At 43.2% G+C, this 22,493-nt stretch overlaps 1 protein-coding gene across 2 annotated transcripts in view; it reads left to right on the top strand.

Annotated features, from left to right (window-relative positions):
• LOC115074355 (bifunctional heparan sulfate N-deacetylase/N-sulfotransferase 3-like) overlaps window positions 1–22,493 on the top strand; it is a 416,141-nt gene that overhangs the window by 273,217 nt on the left and 120,431 nt on the right. For both annotated transcript variants that reach the window (XR_003852387.1, XM_029574134.1), the window contains exon 8: window positions 17,743–17,839. Coding sequence is in view for 1 of the 2 variants with exons in the window: in XM_029574134.1 (XP_029429994.1) it covers window positions 17,743–17,839 (97 nt within the window). In the remaining variant the exon portion in view is untranslated. The remainder of the gene's footprint in view (window positions 1–17,742; window positions 17,840–22,493) is intronic.

The following is a 22,493-nucleotide window of genomic DNA, read 5'->3' as shown; positions in this document are numbered from 1 at the left end:
AACAGGATCTTTGGCTATTATTTTATTTATTTATTCATTTAAAATACTTGTAGCCCACATTATTTGGTAAACCTCTTTCTAAACGAGTAACAAAATCAACACCAACATTAAAAACAAGTAATGTAGCAGATATGACTATTAGAAGGAGCTGCCTAGATTCATTAAATGCTGCTGAGACGTGGAGTCGCTGTGAGTGAGGTCATCACCTGGGGACCATGAGCCCTGCATCAGAGGTGATCTGCTTAGCCAGGCCACCACCTGGTGGTTGTTCACCAAAGGGCCCGCCTTTGGTGAACAACCGCCTTTGGAGGAGATGAGTTTATTATAAGGGTCTATGTTAACCAATTTGTTTAGGGGTATTTTTGGATTCTCAGTGGTTATTAAAGCCACATATTTGCCATATGGCAAAGTTGGCTTTTTACAGATTAGATGATGAAACCTTTTGAAATCTCTTTCATCTGCATATTTGTTGAGAGCTGTCTTGCAGAGTTTGGTCCTAGGGCAGTTTGAGTCCTGCAGTAGTGTGTATGTGGGGGTGGTGGACTCTCTTGTGTTGCCATTAGTGCAGCATGCTGCTGTCCGCCTTCTAAAGGGATGACACAGCGAGATCATATAACTCCTGTGTTACGGTAGTTGCATTGGCTCCCAGTAGATGGAGGTGTAAATTTGGATTAGCGATTATGCAAGGGCCATTGAATTTGTTTGGTCAGAAACTCAGTTGAATGTTATGTTCCTTCTCGTGCATTGCACTCGGCTGCAACAGGGCTCCTGGAAGTGCCTGGCACTCGGCCTACAGCCTTTCCTTTTCTTCACTGGGAGGAGAGTGATTTAAAGGCTTTCAGGAAGCAGCTGAAGACCGTGCATTTTAGAAAGGTCGTTGGGTAAAGAATAAAGTTCAAATTGTTTTTTCAGTATGTGATTTCAGGAATGCTGTATTTTATTGTTTTGTCTATTTTCTATGTAATTATTTATTGCTATATTTGTTTTATGTTTTATTTTATGACTGTAATATTTGTAATCTGTACTGGAAGATGCAGAATATAACATTTTTAAATAAATAAAATAAAATAAATTGATGATAACAATGCTTAGAACACAGGAAATCAATTTAATTTGCTCCGTCTCTAATAGTGACTCCTCCCAGTGCCCCAGTGCTCAGTCCTGGGGCCAGGACTGTACAAAATTTCATGAGTGATACTGCAAATGGGGTTAGTGGGAAAGGTTTGTCTTTTTACAGAGGTCCTGCTATAAGGCTCCAGGGGGAGGTCTTGGAGCAATATCAGGAAATATTTCTTCACAGAAAGGGAGGTGGATGCCTGGCACGGCCTCTCAGATGGGATGATGGGGCAAGAACAATAACAAAATTCAAAGGAGCATGAGATAAACAGAGAGGATCCTTGGCTGTGAGGATGTGAAAGTAAAACCAGAAATAAAGCAGATTCTGTGATATTACAACAGGAAGGATATTGGGCAGACTGGAAGAGTCTCGTGGTCAGATTCTATCTTTCTCTGTCTGGTACACAATACCTCCCTTCCTTTGTTTCACCTGTGAGCTGAAACCACTACAGACCCACGAATCCTGTGTGCAAATGCTGCCTTCATGTTCTCAAGCTGTGCCTGTGTACCATGTGGTTGCAGTGCGGCATGGGGCTCACAGTGTCTGATGACTTCTGTACACAGCACATCACTCGGGGATTCAGCAGCATCTATCACGTGATACAGGCATTTTCCCAGCTCCCATTTTCCCTTCTCATTAAATTCCATTACCAATGAAAGTAATAATTCATAGACATCAACATAATAACTCTATGAAAAAGTGAGTCTCAGCTAGATACACTCTGCTGAACATAGGTAACACCCAGGAAAGAGTGTTCACTTCCTTAGCAAGGCTGGCTATAAACCTGTCAAAGTAACCATGCATTAGCCCGTTCCCTAAACTGGAAAAAATCACTCTGCGATCGTAGGACATCTGGCAAACGAATCCAGAATTTTGGCACTGCGACTGAGAAAGCCCAACCCCTGGTTTTTTTTCCAGTCCTGCCACAGATCTTCCTGGAGTCTCGAGTAGACTATTCTATGAGGATCGTCTTTGATGCCGATATATATTATCTGAGATGCATCTTCTGGCATCCAGGTGTAAAGAGATGTTTGCTCACCCTCTGCTGAATATCACCTGGCGCTTCTCAGTTCAGATATGCTAAAGCTCCTTTCTCATTCTTTCATGCAGCCTAGTGGTTAGAGAAGTAAGGCTGAGAACTGGGGGAAACTGCTTCTCCCACTGCTCCTGCTTGTGACCTCCAGCAGATTGTTTCACCCTCCATTGCCTTTAGGTACAAATTTAGATTCAGGAAGGCTTGGACAGCAGTCAAGCTGGATTTTAAGAACATAAGAACATAAGAAATTGCCATGCTGGGTCAGACCAAGGGTCCATCAAGCCCAGCATCCTGTTTCCAACAGAGGCCAAACCAGGCCACAAGAACCTGGCAATTACCCAAACACTAAGAAGATCCCATGCTACTGATGCAATTAATAGCAGTGACTATTCCCTAAGTAAACTTGATTAATAGCAGTTAATGGACTTCTCTTCCAAGAACTTATCCAAACCTTTTTTGAACCCAGCTACACTAACTGCACTAACCACATCCTCTGGCAACAAATTCCAGAGATTTATTGTGCGTTGAGTGAAAAAGAATTTTCTCCGATTAGTCTTAAATGTGCTACTTGCTAACTTCATGGAATGCCCCCTAGTCCTTCTATTATTCGATCTGGGTGCAGCTTTGAGACTGTTCTGGTATCAGTTATGGATGAGAAGGGAAATTCAGCTTTGTTGCTATTGCTGGACCTGTCCAGTGCATTCTTTAGTCGATCACTCTCTCTTGCTCATTGTCAATTACTCAGACTGGAGGAGAGTGTTATCGATTGGATCACTTCATACTTGTCAGACTGATTGATTTAATGCCTGGCACTATATCTTCATCAAGGGAGATATTATGTGGGGTACCACAAGCATCATCATTGTCACCACTTCTTTTTAATATTTGTAATTGGCTCCTTTGGGTGCTCTAATCCAATCATTCGTATTGACCAGCTGTGCAGATGATATTCAGTTATTGGTTCCATTGAGTCAAGATCTTGAGGCCTTAGTTGTATGACTGAAGGGGTGGGATGGCTGCTTGGAAGTAAATGTGTAAGACTGAAAGGTTACTTATTGGCTCTGTTTTTGTGGTGGGGTTATAGGCTTTGCCTGTGTTTGAGGGGTTGACTATTACTCCAACTTCTGAAGTTAAATCAGTGGGAGGGAAGGAATGCTTCATTAAATTTTGAATCACAGGTAGCCCTAGTTGCAAAAAATGCCTATTTTAAGCTGAGATTGGTACAGCAGTTGCATCCTTTTCTTGATTTTATTTATTGAACAGTAGTTCGAAGTGGACGTCAGCGATGCCTCTCCTTGTGGAGGTTCACTGGCTGCCTACTAGAGCTAGGTGTACATTTAAGATGCTGGATTTTGCATTTTGGATCTTACAGGGGAAACTCCTGCCCCACCCCCACCTTAAGAACAGATAGAGTTGGTATAATCCTAGAAATATGAGACTGAGCTTGTTATGGGTCCCTCAGTACGAACAATTTTATCAGGTATGTTTAAAATATGGGGCTTTCTCGCCAGGGGCTTCATTAGAAATTAGCCTAGGTCCAACCTCATGCCTTTCAAGAACAAAGTTAAGCCCTGGCTGTTCTGGGCAGTTATGTGGTAGGATAAGGCCTGTGCATAACAGAACGCGTGGCTCTTAGTGGAAAGATGGCCATTGCATTAGTATTTGGTTTCCATTGAATTTTTAGTTTTTGTTTGTAGTCTTAGATTCTGTTTTGATGTGTTATTTTATTGTAATTTTTGATGTGCTATGATTTATTTTAGACAGCTTTGAATGATCTTCACACCTGGAGACAGGGCAATATCTGCTGTACCTGAAAGTAACCCACCTTGAGATGCCAATGAAAAGGCGAGAGCTAAATTGTCACAGGGGTCTGGTCTTGGTGATCAGGGCCGCCCTGAAGGGAAGATGTGTACCTGGGAGGTAAGGTAGAGTCACGATGGCAAAGGTCGGGAGACGGAGCAGGAACTAGAATAGCAGAGACTGAATTGTAAAACAGGAAGGTTTTCTATGTCAAAGGCAGGAGCATGACACTAGACAAGAACAAGCCTAGGAAATCAGCGGCAATGCCAAGTGTGCTGTTGGACCATCACCGTGTGTCCTCTGAGCATCCCCTATATATTGCTGGGAATATGGGGTGCACCCAGTGCTGGTCCAGTCGGGAGACTGCCAGGGTGTGTCTAACTCTACCAGGAAACAGGACAAATATATGAGAAATCCTGCAGCCTGAGAGTCCCAGGGTTGTGGGTTCACACACCATCAATCCTGACCTAAATCTAAATAAATAAATAAAATAACTGGCTCTAATTGGTAGGAAAGTGCAGGGCTGGCACAAGGATATCAGGAGCTCTCCCTCCTTACATAGTGACAGCTCTGGCACAGCATCCATCTCTCACTCTCCCCTCACACCCTGTCCACAGTGCCCAGCATCTCTTCATTCTTCTTCTCCACCCCCACCATCCTCTCTTTCTCCCCTTTACATCCTGCTCAGCACACCAATATCACCCCAGTCTCTTTGCCCAGCATCCACTCTCTCTCACTCCATAGCACTCCTACCCATCCAAATTTCTCTTTGTGGTTTTGGCATCCTAGGAAATTGCCTATTCCTTAGCGTTCGGGTAAGTCAATCCCAACGAGTGGATTATGCACCTCTGCCAGCAGATGGAGACAGAACAAAAGCTGCCGTCATAGCCATATAGTCCTGCCCCGACATCAGCCCACCAGTATTCTCCGTTTCCAGCAGATGGTAGACATGCATTTCACTTCGGGGCATTGCCTGTGAGTATAAAAAGGAGAAAAAGAAGAAAGCAGTTGGAAAGGAGATGTCTCTGTAGCACCACCTGCCTCCTGAGGTGATACCATGTGGTCCCTCCCTCAGTAGACTGCCTTCAGTCCGGTCGGTAGCCTTGACTGGCATGGACCTAAATTCCAATTAGTGGTTGCAGGCCAAGAGAGGCTCAGTTGTGAAGGCTTTATCCCTCTCCCCCTGCAGCCAGGACCCGTTCCTGCTCTCAGCCAGGGAAGGCTCAGCTCAAGTTTTTAAGTTTAAAAAGAGTTAGTGACAAGAAGATAGCAGGAGAGGGGTCCATTTCCTTGGCATTCAGCTGCCCCGCTCACATCTCTAGGGAGTTCTGTGAGCTGAGGAGAGAGTGCAGGCATGGCGGGTTGAGCAGCTGTTCGGCTAGGCCCCGCTTCCATTCTTCTCACATTTTGGTGTGCTGTAGGCTGCGGGATACTTTCGCATGCTTTTTTGCTGCAGACTGTCAGCGTGTGCTTGCGCTTCCAGGTGTACGCCCATTCTCGTTTGTACATGCAATTGGGCATTCTTTATTATAGATGTACATCTTGTGCGCCCAGTTTAGGCATTTGTCCTGGGTGTCTGGTTTGGGTGTCCAGTAGGACGAGCGTCCTAGGCATGTGGGCTTGGTCACACATTTTTTGTACATCCATTTTAGGCACGCTTCTATGTTTGGGAAAACTAGGCGTGAGCCTTCATTGGGCCGTGCGCTTATAGCATGGCACCCAAGGCAAAGAAACCTAAGTGCCTATTTATTTGTGCTGCCTGCCACATCAGAGTCATTCAGCCGGAGCTTTCTTTAAGCCTGTATCAGTGCTGCCTGGATGCTCGGGGAGATTTGTTCCTTCCAATGTTGCCGACGATGGTCCATCTCCTCAGTCTGAGGGGACCAAGGGAGACACTGCAGGGGTGTCTCCTCCTCTGATTGCTCCATAGTTCGAGTGCTATGGGGACACTGGCTCGAAGGATTCAGGTTCAGGCCTATGGGGCCTGACTCCTTGGGGATGCAGAAGGAAGATCCTATTTTGGTCACCCTGCGCAAGTTTTCTTGTTTCTTTTCTCTCATGGATGTACTCCAGGAGTTGACTGATCTGGAATGGACTGGGCCAGAAGTGTCCTTTAAAGGAGGCTGCATCTTAGCGGGTTTATACCCCTTGGATCTGCAGGCCAGAAAGCAGTTGCATTTCCCTAAGGTGAATGCCTTGATGTGTTCTGTCATGAAATGTACCATCATCCTGGTAGAGGGAGGTGCGGCTCTGAAGGATGCTCAGGATAGGAGGATTGAGGCTATCCTGAAGCAAGCCTTTGAGGCAGTGACAATGAACTTGCAGATTGCTTCTTGTTACACCTTGGTAGCTCAGGCTACCTTGTGGCTTTTTCAAGAGTCTGGTGACAATGGGTCCAATTTAGGGCCTATGGTAGAACCGGGGCTGCCTTCTTGGCTGATGCGGGCTGTGACTTGGTATACAAAGCCACCAGAGGAGCTGTTTCAGTTATTGCAGCCGGGCAACAGCTGTGGCTGCGTAACTGGTCCCAGATACTATTTCAGAGTCCAATTTGACTAAGCTGCCTTTCAAAGGCTCGCTTTTGTTTGGCAGTGAATTGGGAAAAATAGCAAGTAAATGGGGAGAGACCCGTGTCCCGCATTTGCCGAAGGATAAGAAGTCAGTTTCCCGGACTTCTCAAGTGAGAGGTCACTCTCGAGACTACCTGCGTTTTCAGTTTTATAGGGGAGGTTCTTCCCAGAGATGCTGTCCCTTCCACAGATCTCAGCCCTTTTACCCCCAAGGTCCTCGAAAGGATTCAGGCTCCAAAGGCGGAGTCTCTCTATCTTCCCAATGAAGGTTTGTGGGCTCACCTGATGATGCAGGAGATAGTTGGTCATCTATCCTGGTTTTATCACAGATGAGTCCAGATTATTTTGGATCAATGGGTCCTCGAAGTGGTTTGGAATGGCTAGAATTTCTTCGCATTCCTCTGGATGCCTTCATGGTTTTTGTATGCAACTCCCCTCAGAAAAAGGTAGAAGTGGAAACAGCATTACAACAGCTGTTGATTCTGAAAGCGGTGATCCCAGTTCCTGAATTGCAGTGAAATATGGGCTGATATTCCATTAATTTTGTCGTGCCCAAGAAGGAAGGGTCATTTTGGCCCATACTGGATCTCAAGGGCGTCAACAGACATCTACAAGTCACACATTTCAAGATGGAAACAGTGCACTCTGTCATAATGGCGGTTCAAGCAGGGGAGTACCTCACATCTCTAGATCTGATGGAGGCATTTCTGCATATTCCCATCTGGCAGGAACATCAGCGATTCCTACGATCCTGTATTGTCATTACCAGTTTCAGGCCTTGCCTTTCGGACTAGCCACAATGCCCAGGACCTTTTCCAAGGTCATGGTAGTGGTAGCGACAGCCCTTCACAAGGAGGGCATTCTAGTTCACCCCTATCTGGACAAATGGTTGATTCGAGCCAAGACATTGGAAGAGAGTCTTCGTGTTTCTCGCAGGGTGGTTTCCTTGCTACAGGAACTAGGCTGAGTAGTGAATCTGGCCAGGAGCAATTTGCAGCTGTCTTAGACCCTGGAGTATCTCGGGATTTGATTCATTACAAGGTAGGGCAGAGTTTTTATGCCTGAGTCTTGGATCCACTCATTAATGCTGCTAGTCTAATCCCTGCAGAATTCTGTTCATCCAACCATTTGGTCTTATCTACAGGTCCTAAGGTTGACGGCTGCCACCTTAGAAGTGGGTGCATATGCACCCTCTTCAGCATGCCTTGCTCTCCCGATGCAGTCTGCAGTAGCAGAACTATGCGGTGAGGCTGCTCCTTCCATTAGAGATGAAATCCCAGTTGGAGTGGTGGTTACATGTGGACTATCTCAGAAAAGGAATTTCCTTGATGATGCTGGATTGGTTGGTATTCTTCATAGATGCTAGCCTCCAGGATTGGGGCGCTCACTGTCAGGAGTTGATGGTGCAAAGGCACTGGAATGCAGTAGATCGTCAGTGGAACATCAACAGACTGGAGGCATGAGCAGTTTGGTTGGTGTGCCTGTGGTTCACCAAGTAGCTAGAGACTCAGAAGGTCCGGATAATGTCTAATAATGTGACAACGATGGCTTACATCAATAATCAGGGTAGAACCATGAGTTGACAGGTGTTGGAGGAGATAGATGTGTTCATGGTATAGGTGGAGCAGCTTCTCCTAAGCATATCTACCTCTCACATTGCCGGAAAGGACAACATCAGAGCTGATATCCTCAGCAGGAGAAACTTGGACTCAGGAGAATGGGAGCTGGCGGATGAGACCTTTCAACTCCTGGTGAATGGCTGGGGCCTACCATATCTAGACCTGTTAGCAAACTTCACCCATACTTCTTCAGTCACAGACGGGACCCAAAAGTGATGGGCATAAACATTCTCATTCAGGAGTGGCCACATGGTACCCTGCTGTATGCATTCCTGCTTTGGCCTTTGATAGGAGGCTAATACAGAAGATTGCAAGTCAATCCAACACCGTCCATTTAGTGACTCCATATTGGGCTTGAAGGCCGTGGTACGCCAATCTCCAAAGACTTCTGGTGGGCAGTCCCTTCCAGCTACCATCTTGGATGGATCTATTACATCAGGGATCCATTCTGCATGAGGATCCGGGATGGTTCTGTCTTATGGTTTGGCCACTGAAAAGGCTTAGCTCTTGAAGCACAGTTATTTGCCTTCTATAATTCCCACTCTTCTTTGGGTCTGGAAGTTTTCTACTTCTCTAGCTTATGTTAGAGTTTGGAGAGTTTTTGAGGCCTGGTGTTCTGAACGAGGTACTCAACCACTCAAGGTGGATATGCCTTTGATTTTGGAATTTTTACAGGATGGCTTGCTTGAATGTTCTTTGTGGCACTGGCTTGTTATAGGGGAAGAGTCAACAGAGGGCCACTGTCTTCCCATTCAGACATGTCCCGTTTCTTGCGGGGAGTTAAACATCTTTGTCACCCATTGCGGCTTCTGGTACTTTTTTGGGATCTTAACTTGGTCCTCGAGTTCTTGGCAGGTCCGACTTTACAACCGCTGCTTACTCTTTCCTTGTGGCTACTTGCTTTGAAGACAGCTTTTCTGGTAGCAATCTGTTCAGTTCATCAGGTATCTGAGCTGCAGGCTCCATTTGACTAAAAGGTGCAGTTCAGCTTTGGACTGTGCCTTCTTTTTTGCCCAAGTGGTTTCGGACTTTCATTTGAATCAGTCCATTTCTCTGCCTGCCTCCTGGACAGGAACAGAGATAAAGCCGGGTACCGCCTTTTGCGCTCCTTGGATGTCAAGCTTCATTTACTGTGCTGTTTGGTGGTGACTAAGACTGTTCAGAAGTCTGATCGTCTGTTTCTGCTCCATAGTGGAGTTAAGCAAGGAGCATTGGTGATGCAGGCAACGATTGCCCGCTGGGTTAAGGAGGTCATTACGGCAGCCTCTGTGGCTGCTGAGGTTGCCTTACTGAAGCAGATTAGACCACATTCCACGAGGCTCAGGCAGTATCGTGGGTGGAGCTTCGTTTGTTATCACCTGCTGAAATTTGCCAAGCGGCAATATGGTCATCTTTGCACACCTTCTCCAAGCATTACCGCTTGGATGTTAGGGCTAGGGAGGACGCTGTTTTTGTGTGGGTGCTTTTGACTAGGCCACTGGCAGCCTCCCATCCTTTTTGAGATTAGCTTTTATACATCCCACTCGTGGAGATTGACTTACCCAAACACTAAGGAATGAGAAATTACTACTTACCTGATAATTTCCTTTCCTTTAGTGAAGAGTAGGTCAATCCCAGACCCACCCTCAGCAGCTGGAGGTGGATTTTGTGGTTAGCCTTCTTAGGGAGAGCTTTGCTGATAATAATTCCTGCTCTTCATTGATAACTAGTAAGTGGCTTCTCTAGCTCTTAGTTTGCTAGATATGTTCCTTCTTTTGGCTGAGCTCAGTGTTCCTGTTAGTTGAAAAACACGAATGGTTGCCTGTTGCTAATAATATTCAGTTTGGCTTTTCCAGAGAATACTGGCAGGCTAATATCGGGGCATGACTATATAGCCGTAATCTCACCTTTTGCTTGCAGAGGTATATAACCCACTCATTAGGATTGGCCTACCCTTCACTAAAGGAAAGGAAATTATCAGGTAAGTAATAATTTCTCTGTTCACCTAATGAAAGAACCAGCTCTGCTAATATGCTGTTGTACAGTGTTAAAAATAAAAGAAATATTGTTCTGTAAGCAAGTTTAGGGGTGCAGAGACTTGTCTGCTACAGGACACTTCCAATTACCCTCCCACCTTACTTCATGATCCTAAGTAATGTGTATTCTCCTCAGAAACAGACTTTTATTTATCAGATTTGGCAGGATATAGCATTTAGAAAATAACAATTCCTGTCTCTAACATCCTAGCCACTAAGGATCAGTTTTCCCTAAAGAAACTTCTGTATCATGGGTAGTTTCACACATGCCATAAACCTTAGCCTGCTTAATGTATTAATACATATGGCTAACTTACCCCTGGTTCCAGCTTCAGGTGATACCTCTCTATTCTATATAGCTTCCTTGTTTAATGTAATGCCTTATTAGCGCAGGTTTTTGTTTTAAATGTAAACCGAATTGATTTGTAACTTGTTACAAGAATATCGGTATGTAAGAGCCCCTAAATAAATAAATAAATAAATTCACCTCTGAAGCAAGCTCCAGCTAGAGAATGTGGTCAGGGGAAAGGCTTGCTCCCTAAGCTTGATACTGGAAGAGTGGGCAGGCGGCCTGGGAAGGAGACTTGCTTCTGGCTCTGGTACTTGCCGGGCTGTCTGGGGATTGCTCTCGCCCCTCACCATCTCAGACTCATGTCACTTTCCATACCTGAGCAGGGTGTCACCTCTCTCTGGTCTCCTGGTCAGCTGGTCTTCTCCCTCCTCAATAGCAGGGAGTGCTGGTCTGCTTCTGGCCCCCCTTTTGCTTGCAGGGTTGCTCTCAGGGTTCACTCTAAGGGTCCGCTTCCCAACCTCCAGGGGGTTTTTTTGCCTTCAGGTCCCGCCCTTAGAGTTTCACTGATTGCAGGATCGCTTCTCGGGTTTCGCTTCCTTCTTCTTCTTTGCTGATAAATATGCATAAGCTCATGCATAACCACGTGGATGGTGTAGGGTCTTTGCTGCATTGCATGTCTTTACTTTGGGGGAGGGGGGGTCCTGCCATGTTGCAGGTCTTTTTCCCTCTCCCCATTTCTTCGGGGAGAACTGCCATGTCTGTATGCCAAGCTGTGTGCCAGAGTGGTTTTCTCCATCTCTGACTGCACCCCCTTTCTTCCAATGGTGGGGGTCCTTCTGACCTATGGACTCACCTTGGCTGGTCCCTGACGCCTGCTTTTGAGCTTAGCTGCTGCAATGTTTCTCTTTTTTTATTTAAACAGACACTTACAAACCGGCACATCTTGATAACGTATCCTTCAGTGTATCAGGGCAAAAGTTCTTCTTTTTCCACTGAGCTGTGACAGTGCTTTTGGGTCCTGTCAGTGCATTGGCCTGTGTGTTTCTTGGCTATTATGATTCATATTTGGTGATTCAGTGGTAAAACATGAGCTATCTCCCCGCAGTTCATTTTTTGATTCATGCTGTGATTTTCAAAAATGGCTGCCTTTTTAAAAAAAAATATCTCCCCTAGGCTTTTTCCCAACTCCCGCAGACTCCCACAGCCCATCCATTCCTCCCCCACTCCCAGATGCCCCTTAACTTACTGTGAAGCAGAGTCCAATGCAGTTTTGTTGTATGGCCAAATTTCAGATCTGCCAGGAGTGACTGGGGATCACAATGTGATAAGTTAAAGGGTAGACCAGAGGAATGCTTGAAGACATTGGGGGCAGGCCCATGATTAAAATTTGAGAATTTATGAGGATAACTTGCAAACTGCTGCTTGTGTTCCCATATATGAGTGTATATGGGCATGTGAAAATCTCCTGTATTTTATAACCTGTGAGTATATGATATGCGCAGGTTATAAAATACAATCCAACAGGTGTGTAGCAAAATCAATTGCAAAAGTCCATGTAAAACAAACCAGAAAAAAATAAAGCATTGTTCAATTGATTGTTTTCGCAGACACATTTCTCAAGAATGTAATGCCGCTTTATTTTACCGCATGTAATTGGTCCCTCATGATGCAGTCGTTGCGAAATACGGTCCGTGTCGGGGGACTGACATTTCAATAAAGATTTGGAATTTTGGAATTATTGGACTTTTCCTGTTTAAATTGTTTTTTCTGGTTTGTTTTATATGGACCTTTGCAATTGATTTTGCAACACCCCTGTTGGAATGTATTCATATTAGTGTGTTTGCCTATCATTCCACATTTTGTTGTGGGTTTATCCCAGGTTATAGAATACACATATATGTACCCTGTAACTTGTACACATATGTAAAATATCTCAAAGGAGACAGAGACAGGATGGAGGCGTTTCAGAGAAGGGCGACCAAAATGGTGAGTGGTCTCCATTGGATGATTTATGAGGAGAGGTTGAAGAACCTGAATATGTACACCCTGGAGGAGAGGAGGAACAGGGGTGATATGATACAGACCTTCAGATACTTGAAAGGTTTTAATGACCTATAGTTGTCAACAAACCTTTTCCATTGGAAACAATTTAGTAGAACTAGGGGTCATGATTTGAAACTCCAGGGAGGAAGACTTAGAACCAATGTCAGGAAATATTTCTTCACTGAGAGGGTGGCAGATGCCTGGAATGCCCTTCCGGAGGACTAAAAATGTGAAGGATTTCAAAGGGGCATGGGATAAACACTGTGGATCCCTAAAAGGCTAGAGGATGGGAATAAATAAAAAAGCTAAACCGACACAAAACCGCAGTTACTACCCTTAAGAGAAACATGGGGGTAACCTGCAAGGAGCGGCAGTTACTACCTTGGGAAGCTTGCTGGGCAGACTAGATGGACCATTTTGGTCTTTTTCTGCCATTATTACTATGTTAGTAACATATATATAGTATGTGCAAACACATATTGCACTTACCTGGATAAGTTCTGATTTATAGGGTTAAATAGTGGCAAAATAATTACTTAGCCAGATAAGTCTCAAATAGTGCTGCTTATCTGCTTAGCTCTATTTGAGACTTATCCATCTATCTGACTTATCTTGATAAGTAGCAATTGATAAGGAGATTAATCTTGATAAGATTAATAGTGGCAAAATAATTACTTAGCCAGATTAGTCTCAAATAGTGCTGCTTATCTGCTTAGCTCTATTTGAGACTTATCCATCTATCTGACTTATCTTGATAAGTAGCACTTGATAAGGAGATTAATCTTGATAAGATTAATCCACCTTATCTCCACACAGGCTTGAAATTGGCCTATTTAAGTCCAAGGATCTACAAATATGCCTAATATATGCCCCACCTGGTGTATTAGAAAACAACCCCTCACCACTAACGGAATACATTTCCAAATACATCAACATCTATATCCCCACAATCATCCTAGGTGACTTAAATCTACACCTTGACCGATCACCACTTTCTCCATCCAGTGAAGCCACACTGGCCTCCCTAAACACACTTGGATTTAGACAAACAGTATCGAGCCCTCACACAAAGCTGGACACACACTTGATGTCATTTTTACAAATTCACTTATCCAAACTGACTCCCCAATATGCACCCCCATTCCCTGGTCAGACCACTGCCGGATTGACACTTCCTGCTCGATTAAATGCACACACCACACTCCTAACTACAATAAGAAAACCATAACATTCCGTAAACATTGCAAATCTGAAGACATTATGGACTCACTATCAGAAGACCTCAACAAGTTAGATCTCACGGATGCCAACTCAGCATGTTCCTCCTGGCACCAAATCACTAGCAAATTAGCAAATAAACTGTGCCCACTTATCTCAAAAGAAATCAACACAGAGAAGAAAACCAAAAGACCGTGGTACACCTCTGATTTGAGAATTATGAAAACCGAACTACGTAAAATGGAAAAGAAATGGCGTAGAAACCAATCCCCAGCGCTACTATTAAAGTTCCGATCTCTACTACACGAATACCGGAAAAATACAGACAAAGCCAAAAAAGACTATTATGCATCAAGGATTCATCAACACCAATTCAACCCACGTGCTCTCTTCCAATATGTATCTAGCATCATTACTCCGCCAACAAATGTCAACTCAGATAATGAGGATGAAAACAAGTGTGAGAAACTAGCTGATTACTTTCACGACAAAATAGATAAACTCATGGCACGCTTTACTAGCTCCCCCACTCCAGTCAATTCACCTACCGCCAACTCACACATCACTATACCCACTCACAACACATTCACACACAACCCTAACACAACAATACCACACCCTGCCACCCTTACAAATTTTGAAACCACTACCCCTCTCGAAATAGAAGCTATCCTCAAGAAGATTAAACCAGCTATGCACCCCTTTGACATCATACCCACAAAAACACTCCTTTCTTCTCCAGCAAGGATTGCCAAACCCATTTCCAAAATTCTCAATAAATCTATCACTACTGGTCTGGTACCCGCTCAACTCAAACATGCCATAATAAAACCGACTCTCAAAAAAGTGGACTTGGACCCCACTGAACCATCTAACTATCACCCAGTCTCGAACCTTCCTTTCCTATCCAAAATAATGGAGAAAATCATAAACAAGCAACTCACAGAATTTCTAATTGAACATCAACTGCTACTTCCATCCCAGTATGGATTCCGCAAGAACCATAGCACCGAAACCCTGCTACTGTCCCTCTCAGAGTTAATACTAAAAACACTAGACACCGGTCACTCTTACATTCTTGCTCTACTTGACATATCATCTGCATTTGACACTGTCAACCACCATACTCTTATCACCCACCTATCTCAAATTGGAATCACTGGTTCTGCACTCTGCTGGCTCCATTCCTATCTTAATGAGAGAAAATACAGTGTTAAAATTGGCCGCCACAAATCCAAACCTAGAAATCTGCAACAAGGAGTACCTCAAGGATCCTCTCTCTCATCAACTCTGTTTAATATCTACCTTATCCCCTTATGTCGACTCTTGATAAAACTTGGATTCCCGCACTTCATATACGCAGATGATGTGCAGATCCTCATCCCCATTAAGGACTCTCTATCCAATGCTCTGAAAATATGGGATACTGCCCTTGAAGAAATAAAGAATCTTCTCAACGAAAATTTTCTAGCAATCAATACTAGCAAAACAGAACTCCTCATCATCTCCCCACAAAGCAACATCCCCCTCAACTACCCACAAACTGGCCTTCTCGTCTTACAGCAGGTCCGCAGCCTCGGTGTCATAATAGACAACCAGTTCACATTAAAGAAATTCATTGCGGCCACTGTTAAAAACGGCTTCTTTAAACTCCATACTCTGAAAAGAATCAAATCTCTCCTACACCCGCACGACTTCCGAACAGTTTTACAAGCTACAATATTGTCAAAACTGGACTACTGTAATTCGATCCTACTTGGACTGCCAAAAAATTCAATACAACCCTTACAGATGCTACAAAACGCAGCCGCCCGAATACTGACCAACGCACATCACCATGATCACATTACTCCGGTACTCCAATACCTTCACTGGCTACCTGTAGCATCTAGGATCACGTACAAAGTCCTCACCCTCATACACAAATCCATCTACAACAAAGAAATGCAATGGTTCTCTGACCAGTTTACTTTCCACGATTCCAACAGACCTACGAGAACAATACACCAAGCCAAACTCAAGACACCCACACTCAAACATATTAAACATGTATCCACGAGAGAAAGATCATTTACCATAGCAGGAACCAATGTTTGGAATAAAATGCCTACAGATCTGCGCCTGGAGCCATGTCACAAGAAATTCAAACAAAACTTAAAAACTTGGCTCTTCAGAAAAGCTTACACATAATGACCTCTTAATCTGCAAACAGCCGTCCTACCTTAAGCAGCCGTCCACCCCCCCTCTGCCCTATCCCTTCACCTTTAACTACCTCTGACTGAATGTACCTAGTTATACATAGTTTTATAGTTTTATATTTTATTATTATTATTCATTGTTATTTGAACCCAATGCACCTTATCATATATAGATTGTAATTATACACATTTTCCACCAAGAGACTTGACGGGATTCAATAATACTATATGTGGACTTTTGCCCTGTCTGCTGACCATTTTGATATATGTTTGTTCCTACTGAATTGATTGTAAAGCCTGTTGCTAAATTTTTTGTTCAATGTGAACCGAGGTGATGTTTTGTAACGTGCCGCGGTATATAAAAATCCTTTAAATAAAATAAAAAATAAATTTGAGACATATCTGTTTATCTTACTTATCTGGATAATTAACTCAATTTGAGACATCCATCTGTTTGATTTATATGGATAAGTAGTACTTTTCAGACTTATCCATCTATAAGACTTATCTGGATAAGTAGCACTATTTGAGACATATCTTTCTATCTTGCTTAGCTGTAAAAGTAGCTGTATTTGAGGTTTATCCAGCTATCTTCCTTATCTGGATAAGTAGCACTATTTGAGACATATTTGTTTATCTTACTTTGCCAGAGAAGGAGCTCTATTTGAGACTTAACTGGCTATCTGCCTTATCTGGATAATTAGCACTTTTCAGACTTATCCATCTATCTGACTTATATGGATAAGTTGCTCTATTTGAGACTTATCCATCTATTTGATTTATATGGATAAGCAGCACTTTTCAGACATCCATCTGCCTTATTTGGATAAGTAGCACTTTTCAGACTTATCCATCTATCAGACTTATCTGGATAAGAAGCACTATTTGAGATATATCTGTCTATTTTGCTTAGCTGGATAAGTAGCTCTGTTTGAGACATCTGGCTAAGAAGTGGCTTCGAGTTGCATTGGCTCCCGATTGTCTCTAGAATTAACTACAAAATTGCCGCCATCATTCACAAGCTGCTAGATATTGACAGCTTTTCTTGGATGAACGTGTTGTTGAAAATCTATATTCATGTGCGTTTGTTGTGGTCCTTCCAGTCGCGTTGTTTAGTGGTTCCATCTTTGGATGAGACATGAGGGCTTTTTCAGTTGTAGGATGGGTTTACTAGAACCCCTTGCCTGAACAGGTAAGGAGCTCACCATGAACCAACAAATTAAGGAAAATCCATATCTCCCATTTATCCTTTAATCTTGACATTAGTTGAGACTGGGTGCTATGGCTTTATACTTTGAATTGTCTGTTTTATGCTGCATTTTATTTATTTGCTTGTTTATTAGCATTTTTTATCGCTTTACAGATAAAAACTATCGGCCAAAGTGATGTACAAAAGATAAAATTAACATAAATTTACAACAATAACATCATAAAATAATATCCATTAAAACTCAAAAGACAATACATAAACATACAGACAAATAAAATGCAGCTTATCAATCAATTTTCTGTCTCCACCCTCCTTACCTAGGCAAGTCAGTTCTGCCTGAGAAATCAAAACGGCCAAAGGAGCAATACCGCGAGCTAATGGCAGACATAAGTTTTTAATTTCTTCAGAAATTTCATTAAATTGACCTCTTCTCTCACTTCCAGAGGTAAACTATTCCACAAGCTTGGGATAACATTAGAAAACGATCTGCTACCCAAATGGGAATGTTTACATTTTTTCACTGGCTGTTTTTAGTTGTGTAATTTGTGTGGAAAACACTTTAAACTTTCTCTAAATGATATAAAATTGTTTAAGATAAATAAATAGAAATAACATCTCTTGCAGAACCCATGTGATGACAAGAGGCACCGAGACATCTGGTCTAAAAAGAAAGTGTGCAACCGCCTGCCCAGGTTCCTGGTCATAGGACCCCAGAAAACCGGTGAGATATCCTAGAGTGCAGAGCAACTGCAAGCAGACTCTTACTGTATGTTTCTGCCCATTTTACAAAACTTTTACATCTACGTCATCATGCCGGGGAGGGAGTGGCTGATTTGGGGGTTACTTCATTATAGTTTATTGATTTTTCTATACCGCCACATTGGCGTTAGCCTTCACAGCGGTTTACAGTTATTATGTGGGGGCAGGGGGAAGGAGCCTAGAAGACTGGCGGAGGGGAGGCTTGTGATGGTAGGGGTCTGCGCACATTCTTTTTTGGGGACAAATTTCCCCTGCTGACTAGCCCTTTCATGCTGCTTAGCATGGCGAATTTCGAATGGATGATAGCACAAGAGGAGGGCGGAGTGAACAACATACACATAAAGAGAAATCACAACAAAAAATGTGTGGCATGAAGTATACTGGACAATAATAGTGTAACATCACAAAGATTGTTGATTTTACATATGCACACTGAACAATGTGCAATTACTGTGCAGGTAGACATCATTTTTGTAGTTTTGGAAATCTCCGGTCCCCCTGACACAGCTTGATGTGAAACACGGCCGTATCGGGGTCCTTCGCATTCACACAATTGTTTACTGTGTATTTAATTTAATTTAATTTATTTATTTATTTAAAGTTTTTTTATACCGATTTTCCTGCATAAAATGCATATCAAACCGGTTTACAATGAAACAGAATGAGCAGGAAGTAAAATTCCTTAGTCTAATACATTTAAACGTCAATAATGAAATCATTTTAAACAAAGCAAAAAGCTAAATAACATTAATAAAAGTTAAATTATTAACATAAACATAAATATAATTATATTAGAAGGAGCACAAAGGTTAGCATGAAGGGGAGCACAAAGGGGAAAACCCCTTTGTCACGCCCGGCACGCGACGCCTGGTGTAATCGCGACGTTAATCGGGTCGCCGCTGGCTGGTCGTCATGACATCGGGGGGGGGGCGAGTCTTCACATCGCTGATTTTCTCTTTTAACATCTCAGTTCATTTTTGTGCACATTGTTCAGTGTGCATATGTAAAATAAACAATATTTGTGATGTTACACTATTATTGTCCAGTATACTTTATCCAAAAACTCACTGGAGCACCACTTGCACTCAAAATATCAGCGTTCACGAAAAGTGCAAGAATAAGTTAGATTCCTGGTCGAGAGTTTTGCTGTAACAATTATATTTTTATTCAGGCAACTCCTCAATTTAAGCACAGAATCTTGCATGAAGTCCCCCAACACGGACCTGTGTTTCGCCTGTCCAGCTGCTTCAGGGGGGATTCATTTTAACAATGACAATCTGTGAATGCACAAAAGTAAATAACTACCAGGAACCGAAGAGGTAGAGGACAGACAGATTTCAGCTAAAGGTACACATGTTAAAATGGTGTACATATACATTATATTGTCAACATACCTGTGTCAAAACAGCGTAGTTTTGCGAAGGAGTGCACCCGAGCTGTCTAATCCCTAAACCTTTAAACGCTGTGTTTAGGCGCGAAAAGTCGCACCAATGGCTGACCAGACACCCTGCCCAATCAGCGTCAGCCTAGCTTGCTGACGTCAATGACCTTAAAAGGAGACTGCAGCGGGAAACCCCGCTCGCGTCTAAGAGATGTCAAACGCGCTGAAGTCCACAAACTAGCACTACTCTGCCTGACTGTGTGAATAACAAAAAGTCAAACGAAAAACTCCACGGATCCAGCAACGGGAGCTAGGGCACTGTTAATCATAAAAAGTGGCTCCACTCAAGCTCAGTGTTGAGCCCATGCGGGGCAACAGTGTTTAAACGAAAAATCCATTTTTGCTTCCTCCTCAAGAGGGTCAAAGGAAAATCCCCTCCTCTTGCTGGGGGAGCGATGACATCAATCACAAAAAAGTACAGGTCAGCCACTGTGTGAGACCTTTCTAACCAATGTGAAACTAGTGGGGCATTCTCCCTCATGGTATTGATACTGGATCTATGTTCAATGATCCTGGTTTTAATACTGCGCTGTGTTTTTCCCACGTACAATAGCTTGCAGGGGCAAATGATGACATATATAACCCCAGATGAATCACAATCAGAGGCACCATGTAATATGTATGTCCGCTTAGTACTGGGATGTGTAAATTGTGTAATGGTGGAGGTGTGGTCACAAACTGAGCAGCGGCCACATGGTCTATGACAGCCCTCATGTAAAGCACAGCTGGGGGTCCCAGCAGAATGAACCAGAATATCCCTAAGGTTTCTACCCCTCCGGAAAGTAAACCTAAGGCCCGAATTGAAAAATTTATCTAGGGCTAACGCTGCCCAATGTTTACGAATCACTTCAGAGATTAATTTACTCTGTGTGGAGAATGGTAGGATGCAAGTCACTGTCGGATCATTATTTTGGGATTCTGGTAGAAACAATAAGTCTCTATTGACATATAGGGCACGCTTAAATGCCCTCTTCAAGACCTTATTTGAATACCCTCTTTTCCGAAAGCAGAGTAACATCTGCTGAGCTTGGGTAACATATTCTGCTGTGGAAGAACACAGCCGTCGAAGTCTAAGAAATTGACCAGTGGGTATATTATTTTTTAAATGATGGGGGTGAAAGCTGTCAAATGCCAAAAGAGTGTTCCTATCTGTGGGCTTACGAAACAATGAAGTAACAAAACGTGTATCCTGGTATGTAAGGGTGACATCCAGAAAGGCTACCTGTTTATGATGTATACAAAAATTAAAACTGCAGATTGGGGTTACACTGATTCAGCCAATCCAAAAAACCAAAGAATTGCATGTCTGTACCCAACCAGATAAGCAACACATCGTCAATATATCTGAACCATTTAAAAATAAATGGTCGCCATTCTGATCCATATATGTGCTGCTCCTCAAAGGCTGCAACATAAAGGCAGGCTAGACTGGGGGCCATTTTCGCCCCCATAGCCGTACCCTTTATTTGCTGAAAGAACTGAGACTGAAAGCATAAATAGTTGCTTGTGAGAGCCAGTCTTGCCAACTGTACTAAAAAAGGTGTGGGCACTCGTACCGGGGCTGCTCGGGTGTCCAAAATGTGTTCGATTACTGATAATGCTTCCTCTTGCGGGATATTTGTATACAGTGATATAATATCTAATGTCACTAAGTAACATGGACCATCCGGAGGGTCACTATTGTCCAACATAGTGATTAGGTGGGATGAATCTCTTACATATGACTTGCTCAGTGTGACAAATGGTTTAAGAAAACCAGCCACAAATTTCGATAAGGGTTCTAAAATAGAGCCTATACCGGATACTATAGGACGCCCAGGCGGATTCACCAATGATTTGTGGATCTTAGGTACAGTATAGAAAATTGGAATCACTGGATGTGCTGTTACCAAGAACTGTGACTCACGTGGGGTGATATATTTCACATCAGTTGCCGCCTGCACTACTGTTTTAATCAAAGCTTTCAACTCCTCTGTCGGGTCATGTGTTAAAGGTCTGTAAAACTGTTGATCATTCAACTGTCACCAGCACTCAGTCACATAGTCTCCACTATTCATGAGGACGATGTCCCCTCCCTTGTCTGCTGGCTTAATTACTATTCTAGAATCTTTCGATAATGCTTTAAGAGCCTCATTCTCTTGCCTGGTCAGGTTGTAGTAAACATACTGTCTCTTGTTCTTAAGGTTAGAGATCTCAGATCTCACCAAATTCTCAAACACCACCAAAGTAGGGTCAAAAGGGCCCGGAGGAACCCATTTGGACTTAGGATATACTAATGACCGATCTTGAAATGGGGGAGAGTCCCTGAAGAAAGCTTTAATCTTTAATGCCCTAAAGAACCGATAAAGATGTATCTGTGTGTCAAACTCGTCAGGTAAAACTGTGGGAACATGTGATAAACCCTTACTCAACATCCTAAGTTTTATCGGGTTGAGTGTTCTAGATGACAAGTTAAACACAACGTTTTTCTCATTCAATGCCACGGATCCTGCTGTTGTCGGGTTGAGCGCGTGACCCTCTGCGGTTGTTGGAATGTTTGTTGACCCCGTGGCCGGGGATTTCTGGTGTTGCGCGACATTGGAGCCGGCTCTAAAAAAGATAAACCCGATGAAGAAGGCGCTACGGATAAAGCTCCGCCACCACTCCCCGTATTCGCATCCCAATTTAAGCTTCTTGCTGGTACTTGCTCTTCTCCTGAAGAGTCGTCTGATGATGAGTGGGCGAAAGCCACTTGTCTCTTGTTGATCCGTTTTGTGGCCTGCCATGTATAGACGTAACCCTGTTTGTAGTCGTATTCGTCTCGTAAGAATTTTTTGTGTTTGAGACTCTTTAAGTCACTGGTGAATTTTGACAAATTCTCTTTAAATTCTGCAAGCTGTCGGTCAAATTGATCAATTGGGGTGCTGCTTTTAATAGCCTCAAAATGTCCAGTAAGCTCTTCCTGTAAGGGAGTGATCAGTGCTTTAGATGTCTCAATAATAAGAACCATTAGGTCAAATGAGCATTTGTTGAGTATTTGATTCCATCTGATTATAAAGTCTTTGTTGTCAACATGGAGTCGTGGTTCCTTATGCACTCTCAAACCCCTCGGGATCCGTCTGACTCGGCAATATTCTATCAGTGTAGCTGTGTGAAGTTCGGCACGAGTTATTCTCTTCTGTAGGTTGATAACATC

The sequence above is a fragment of the Rhinatrema bivittatum genome, chromosome 1, assembly GCF_901001135.1.
Source record: "Rhinatrema bivittatum chromosome 1, aRhiBiv1.1, whole genome shotgun sequence".
In the NCBI taxonomy this organism is placed as follows: Eukaryota; Metazoa; Chordata; class Amphibia; order Gymnophiona; family Rhinatrematidae; genus Rhinatrema; species Rhinatrema bivittatum.
The sequence above is the reverse complement of the archived record's forward strand: the minus strand, read 5'-3'. Positions and strand labels throughout refer to the sequence as shown.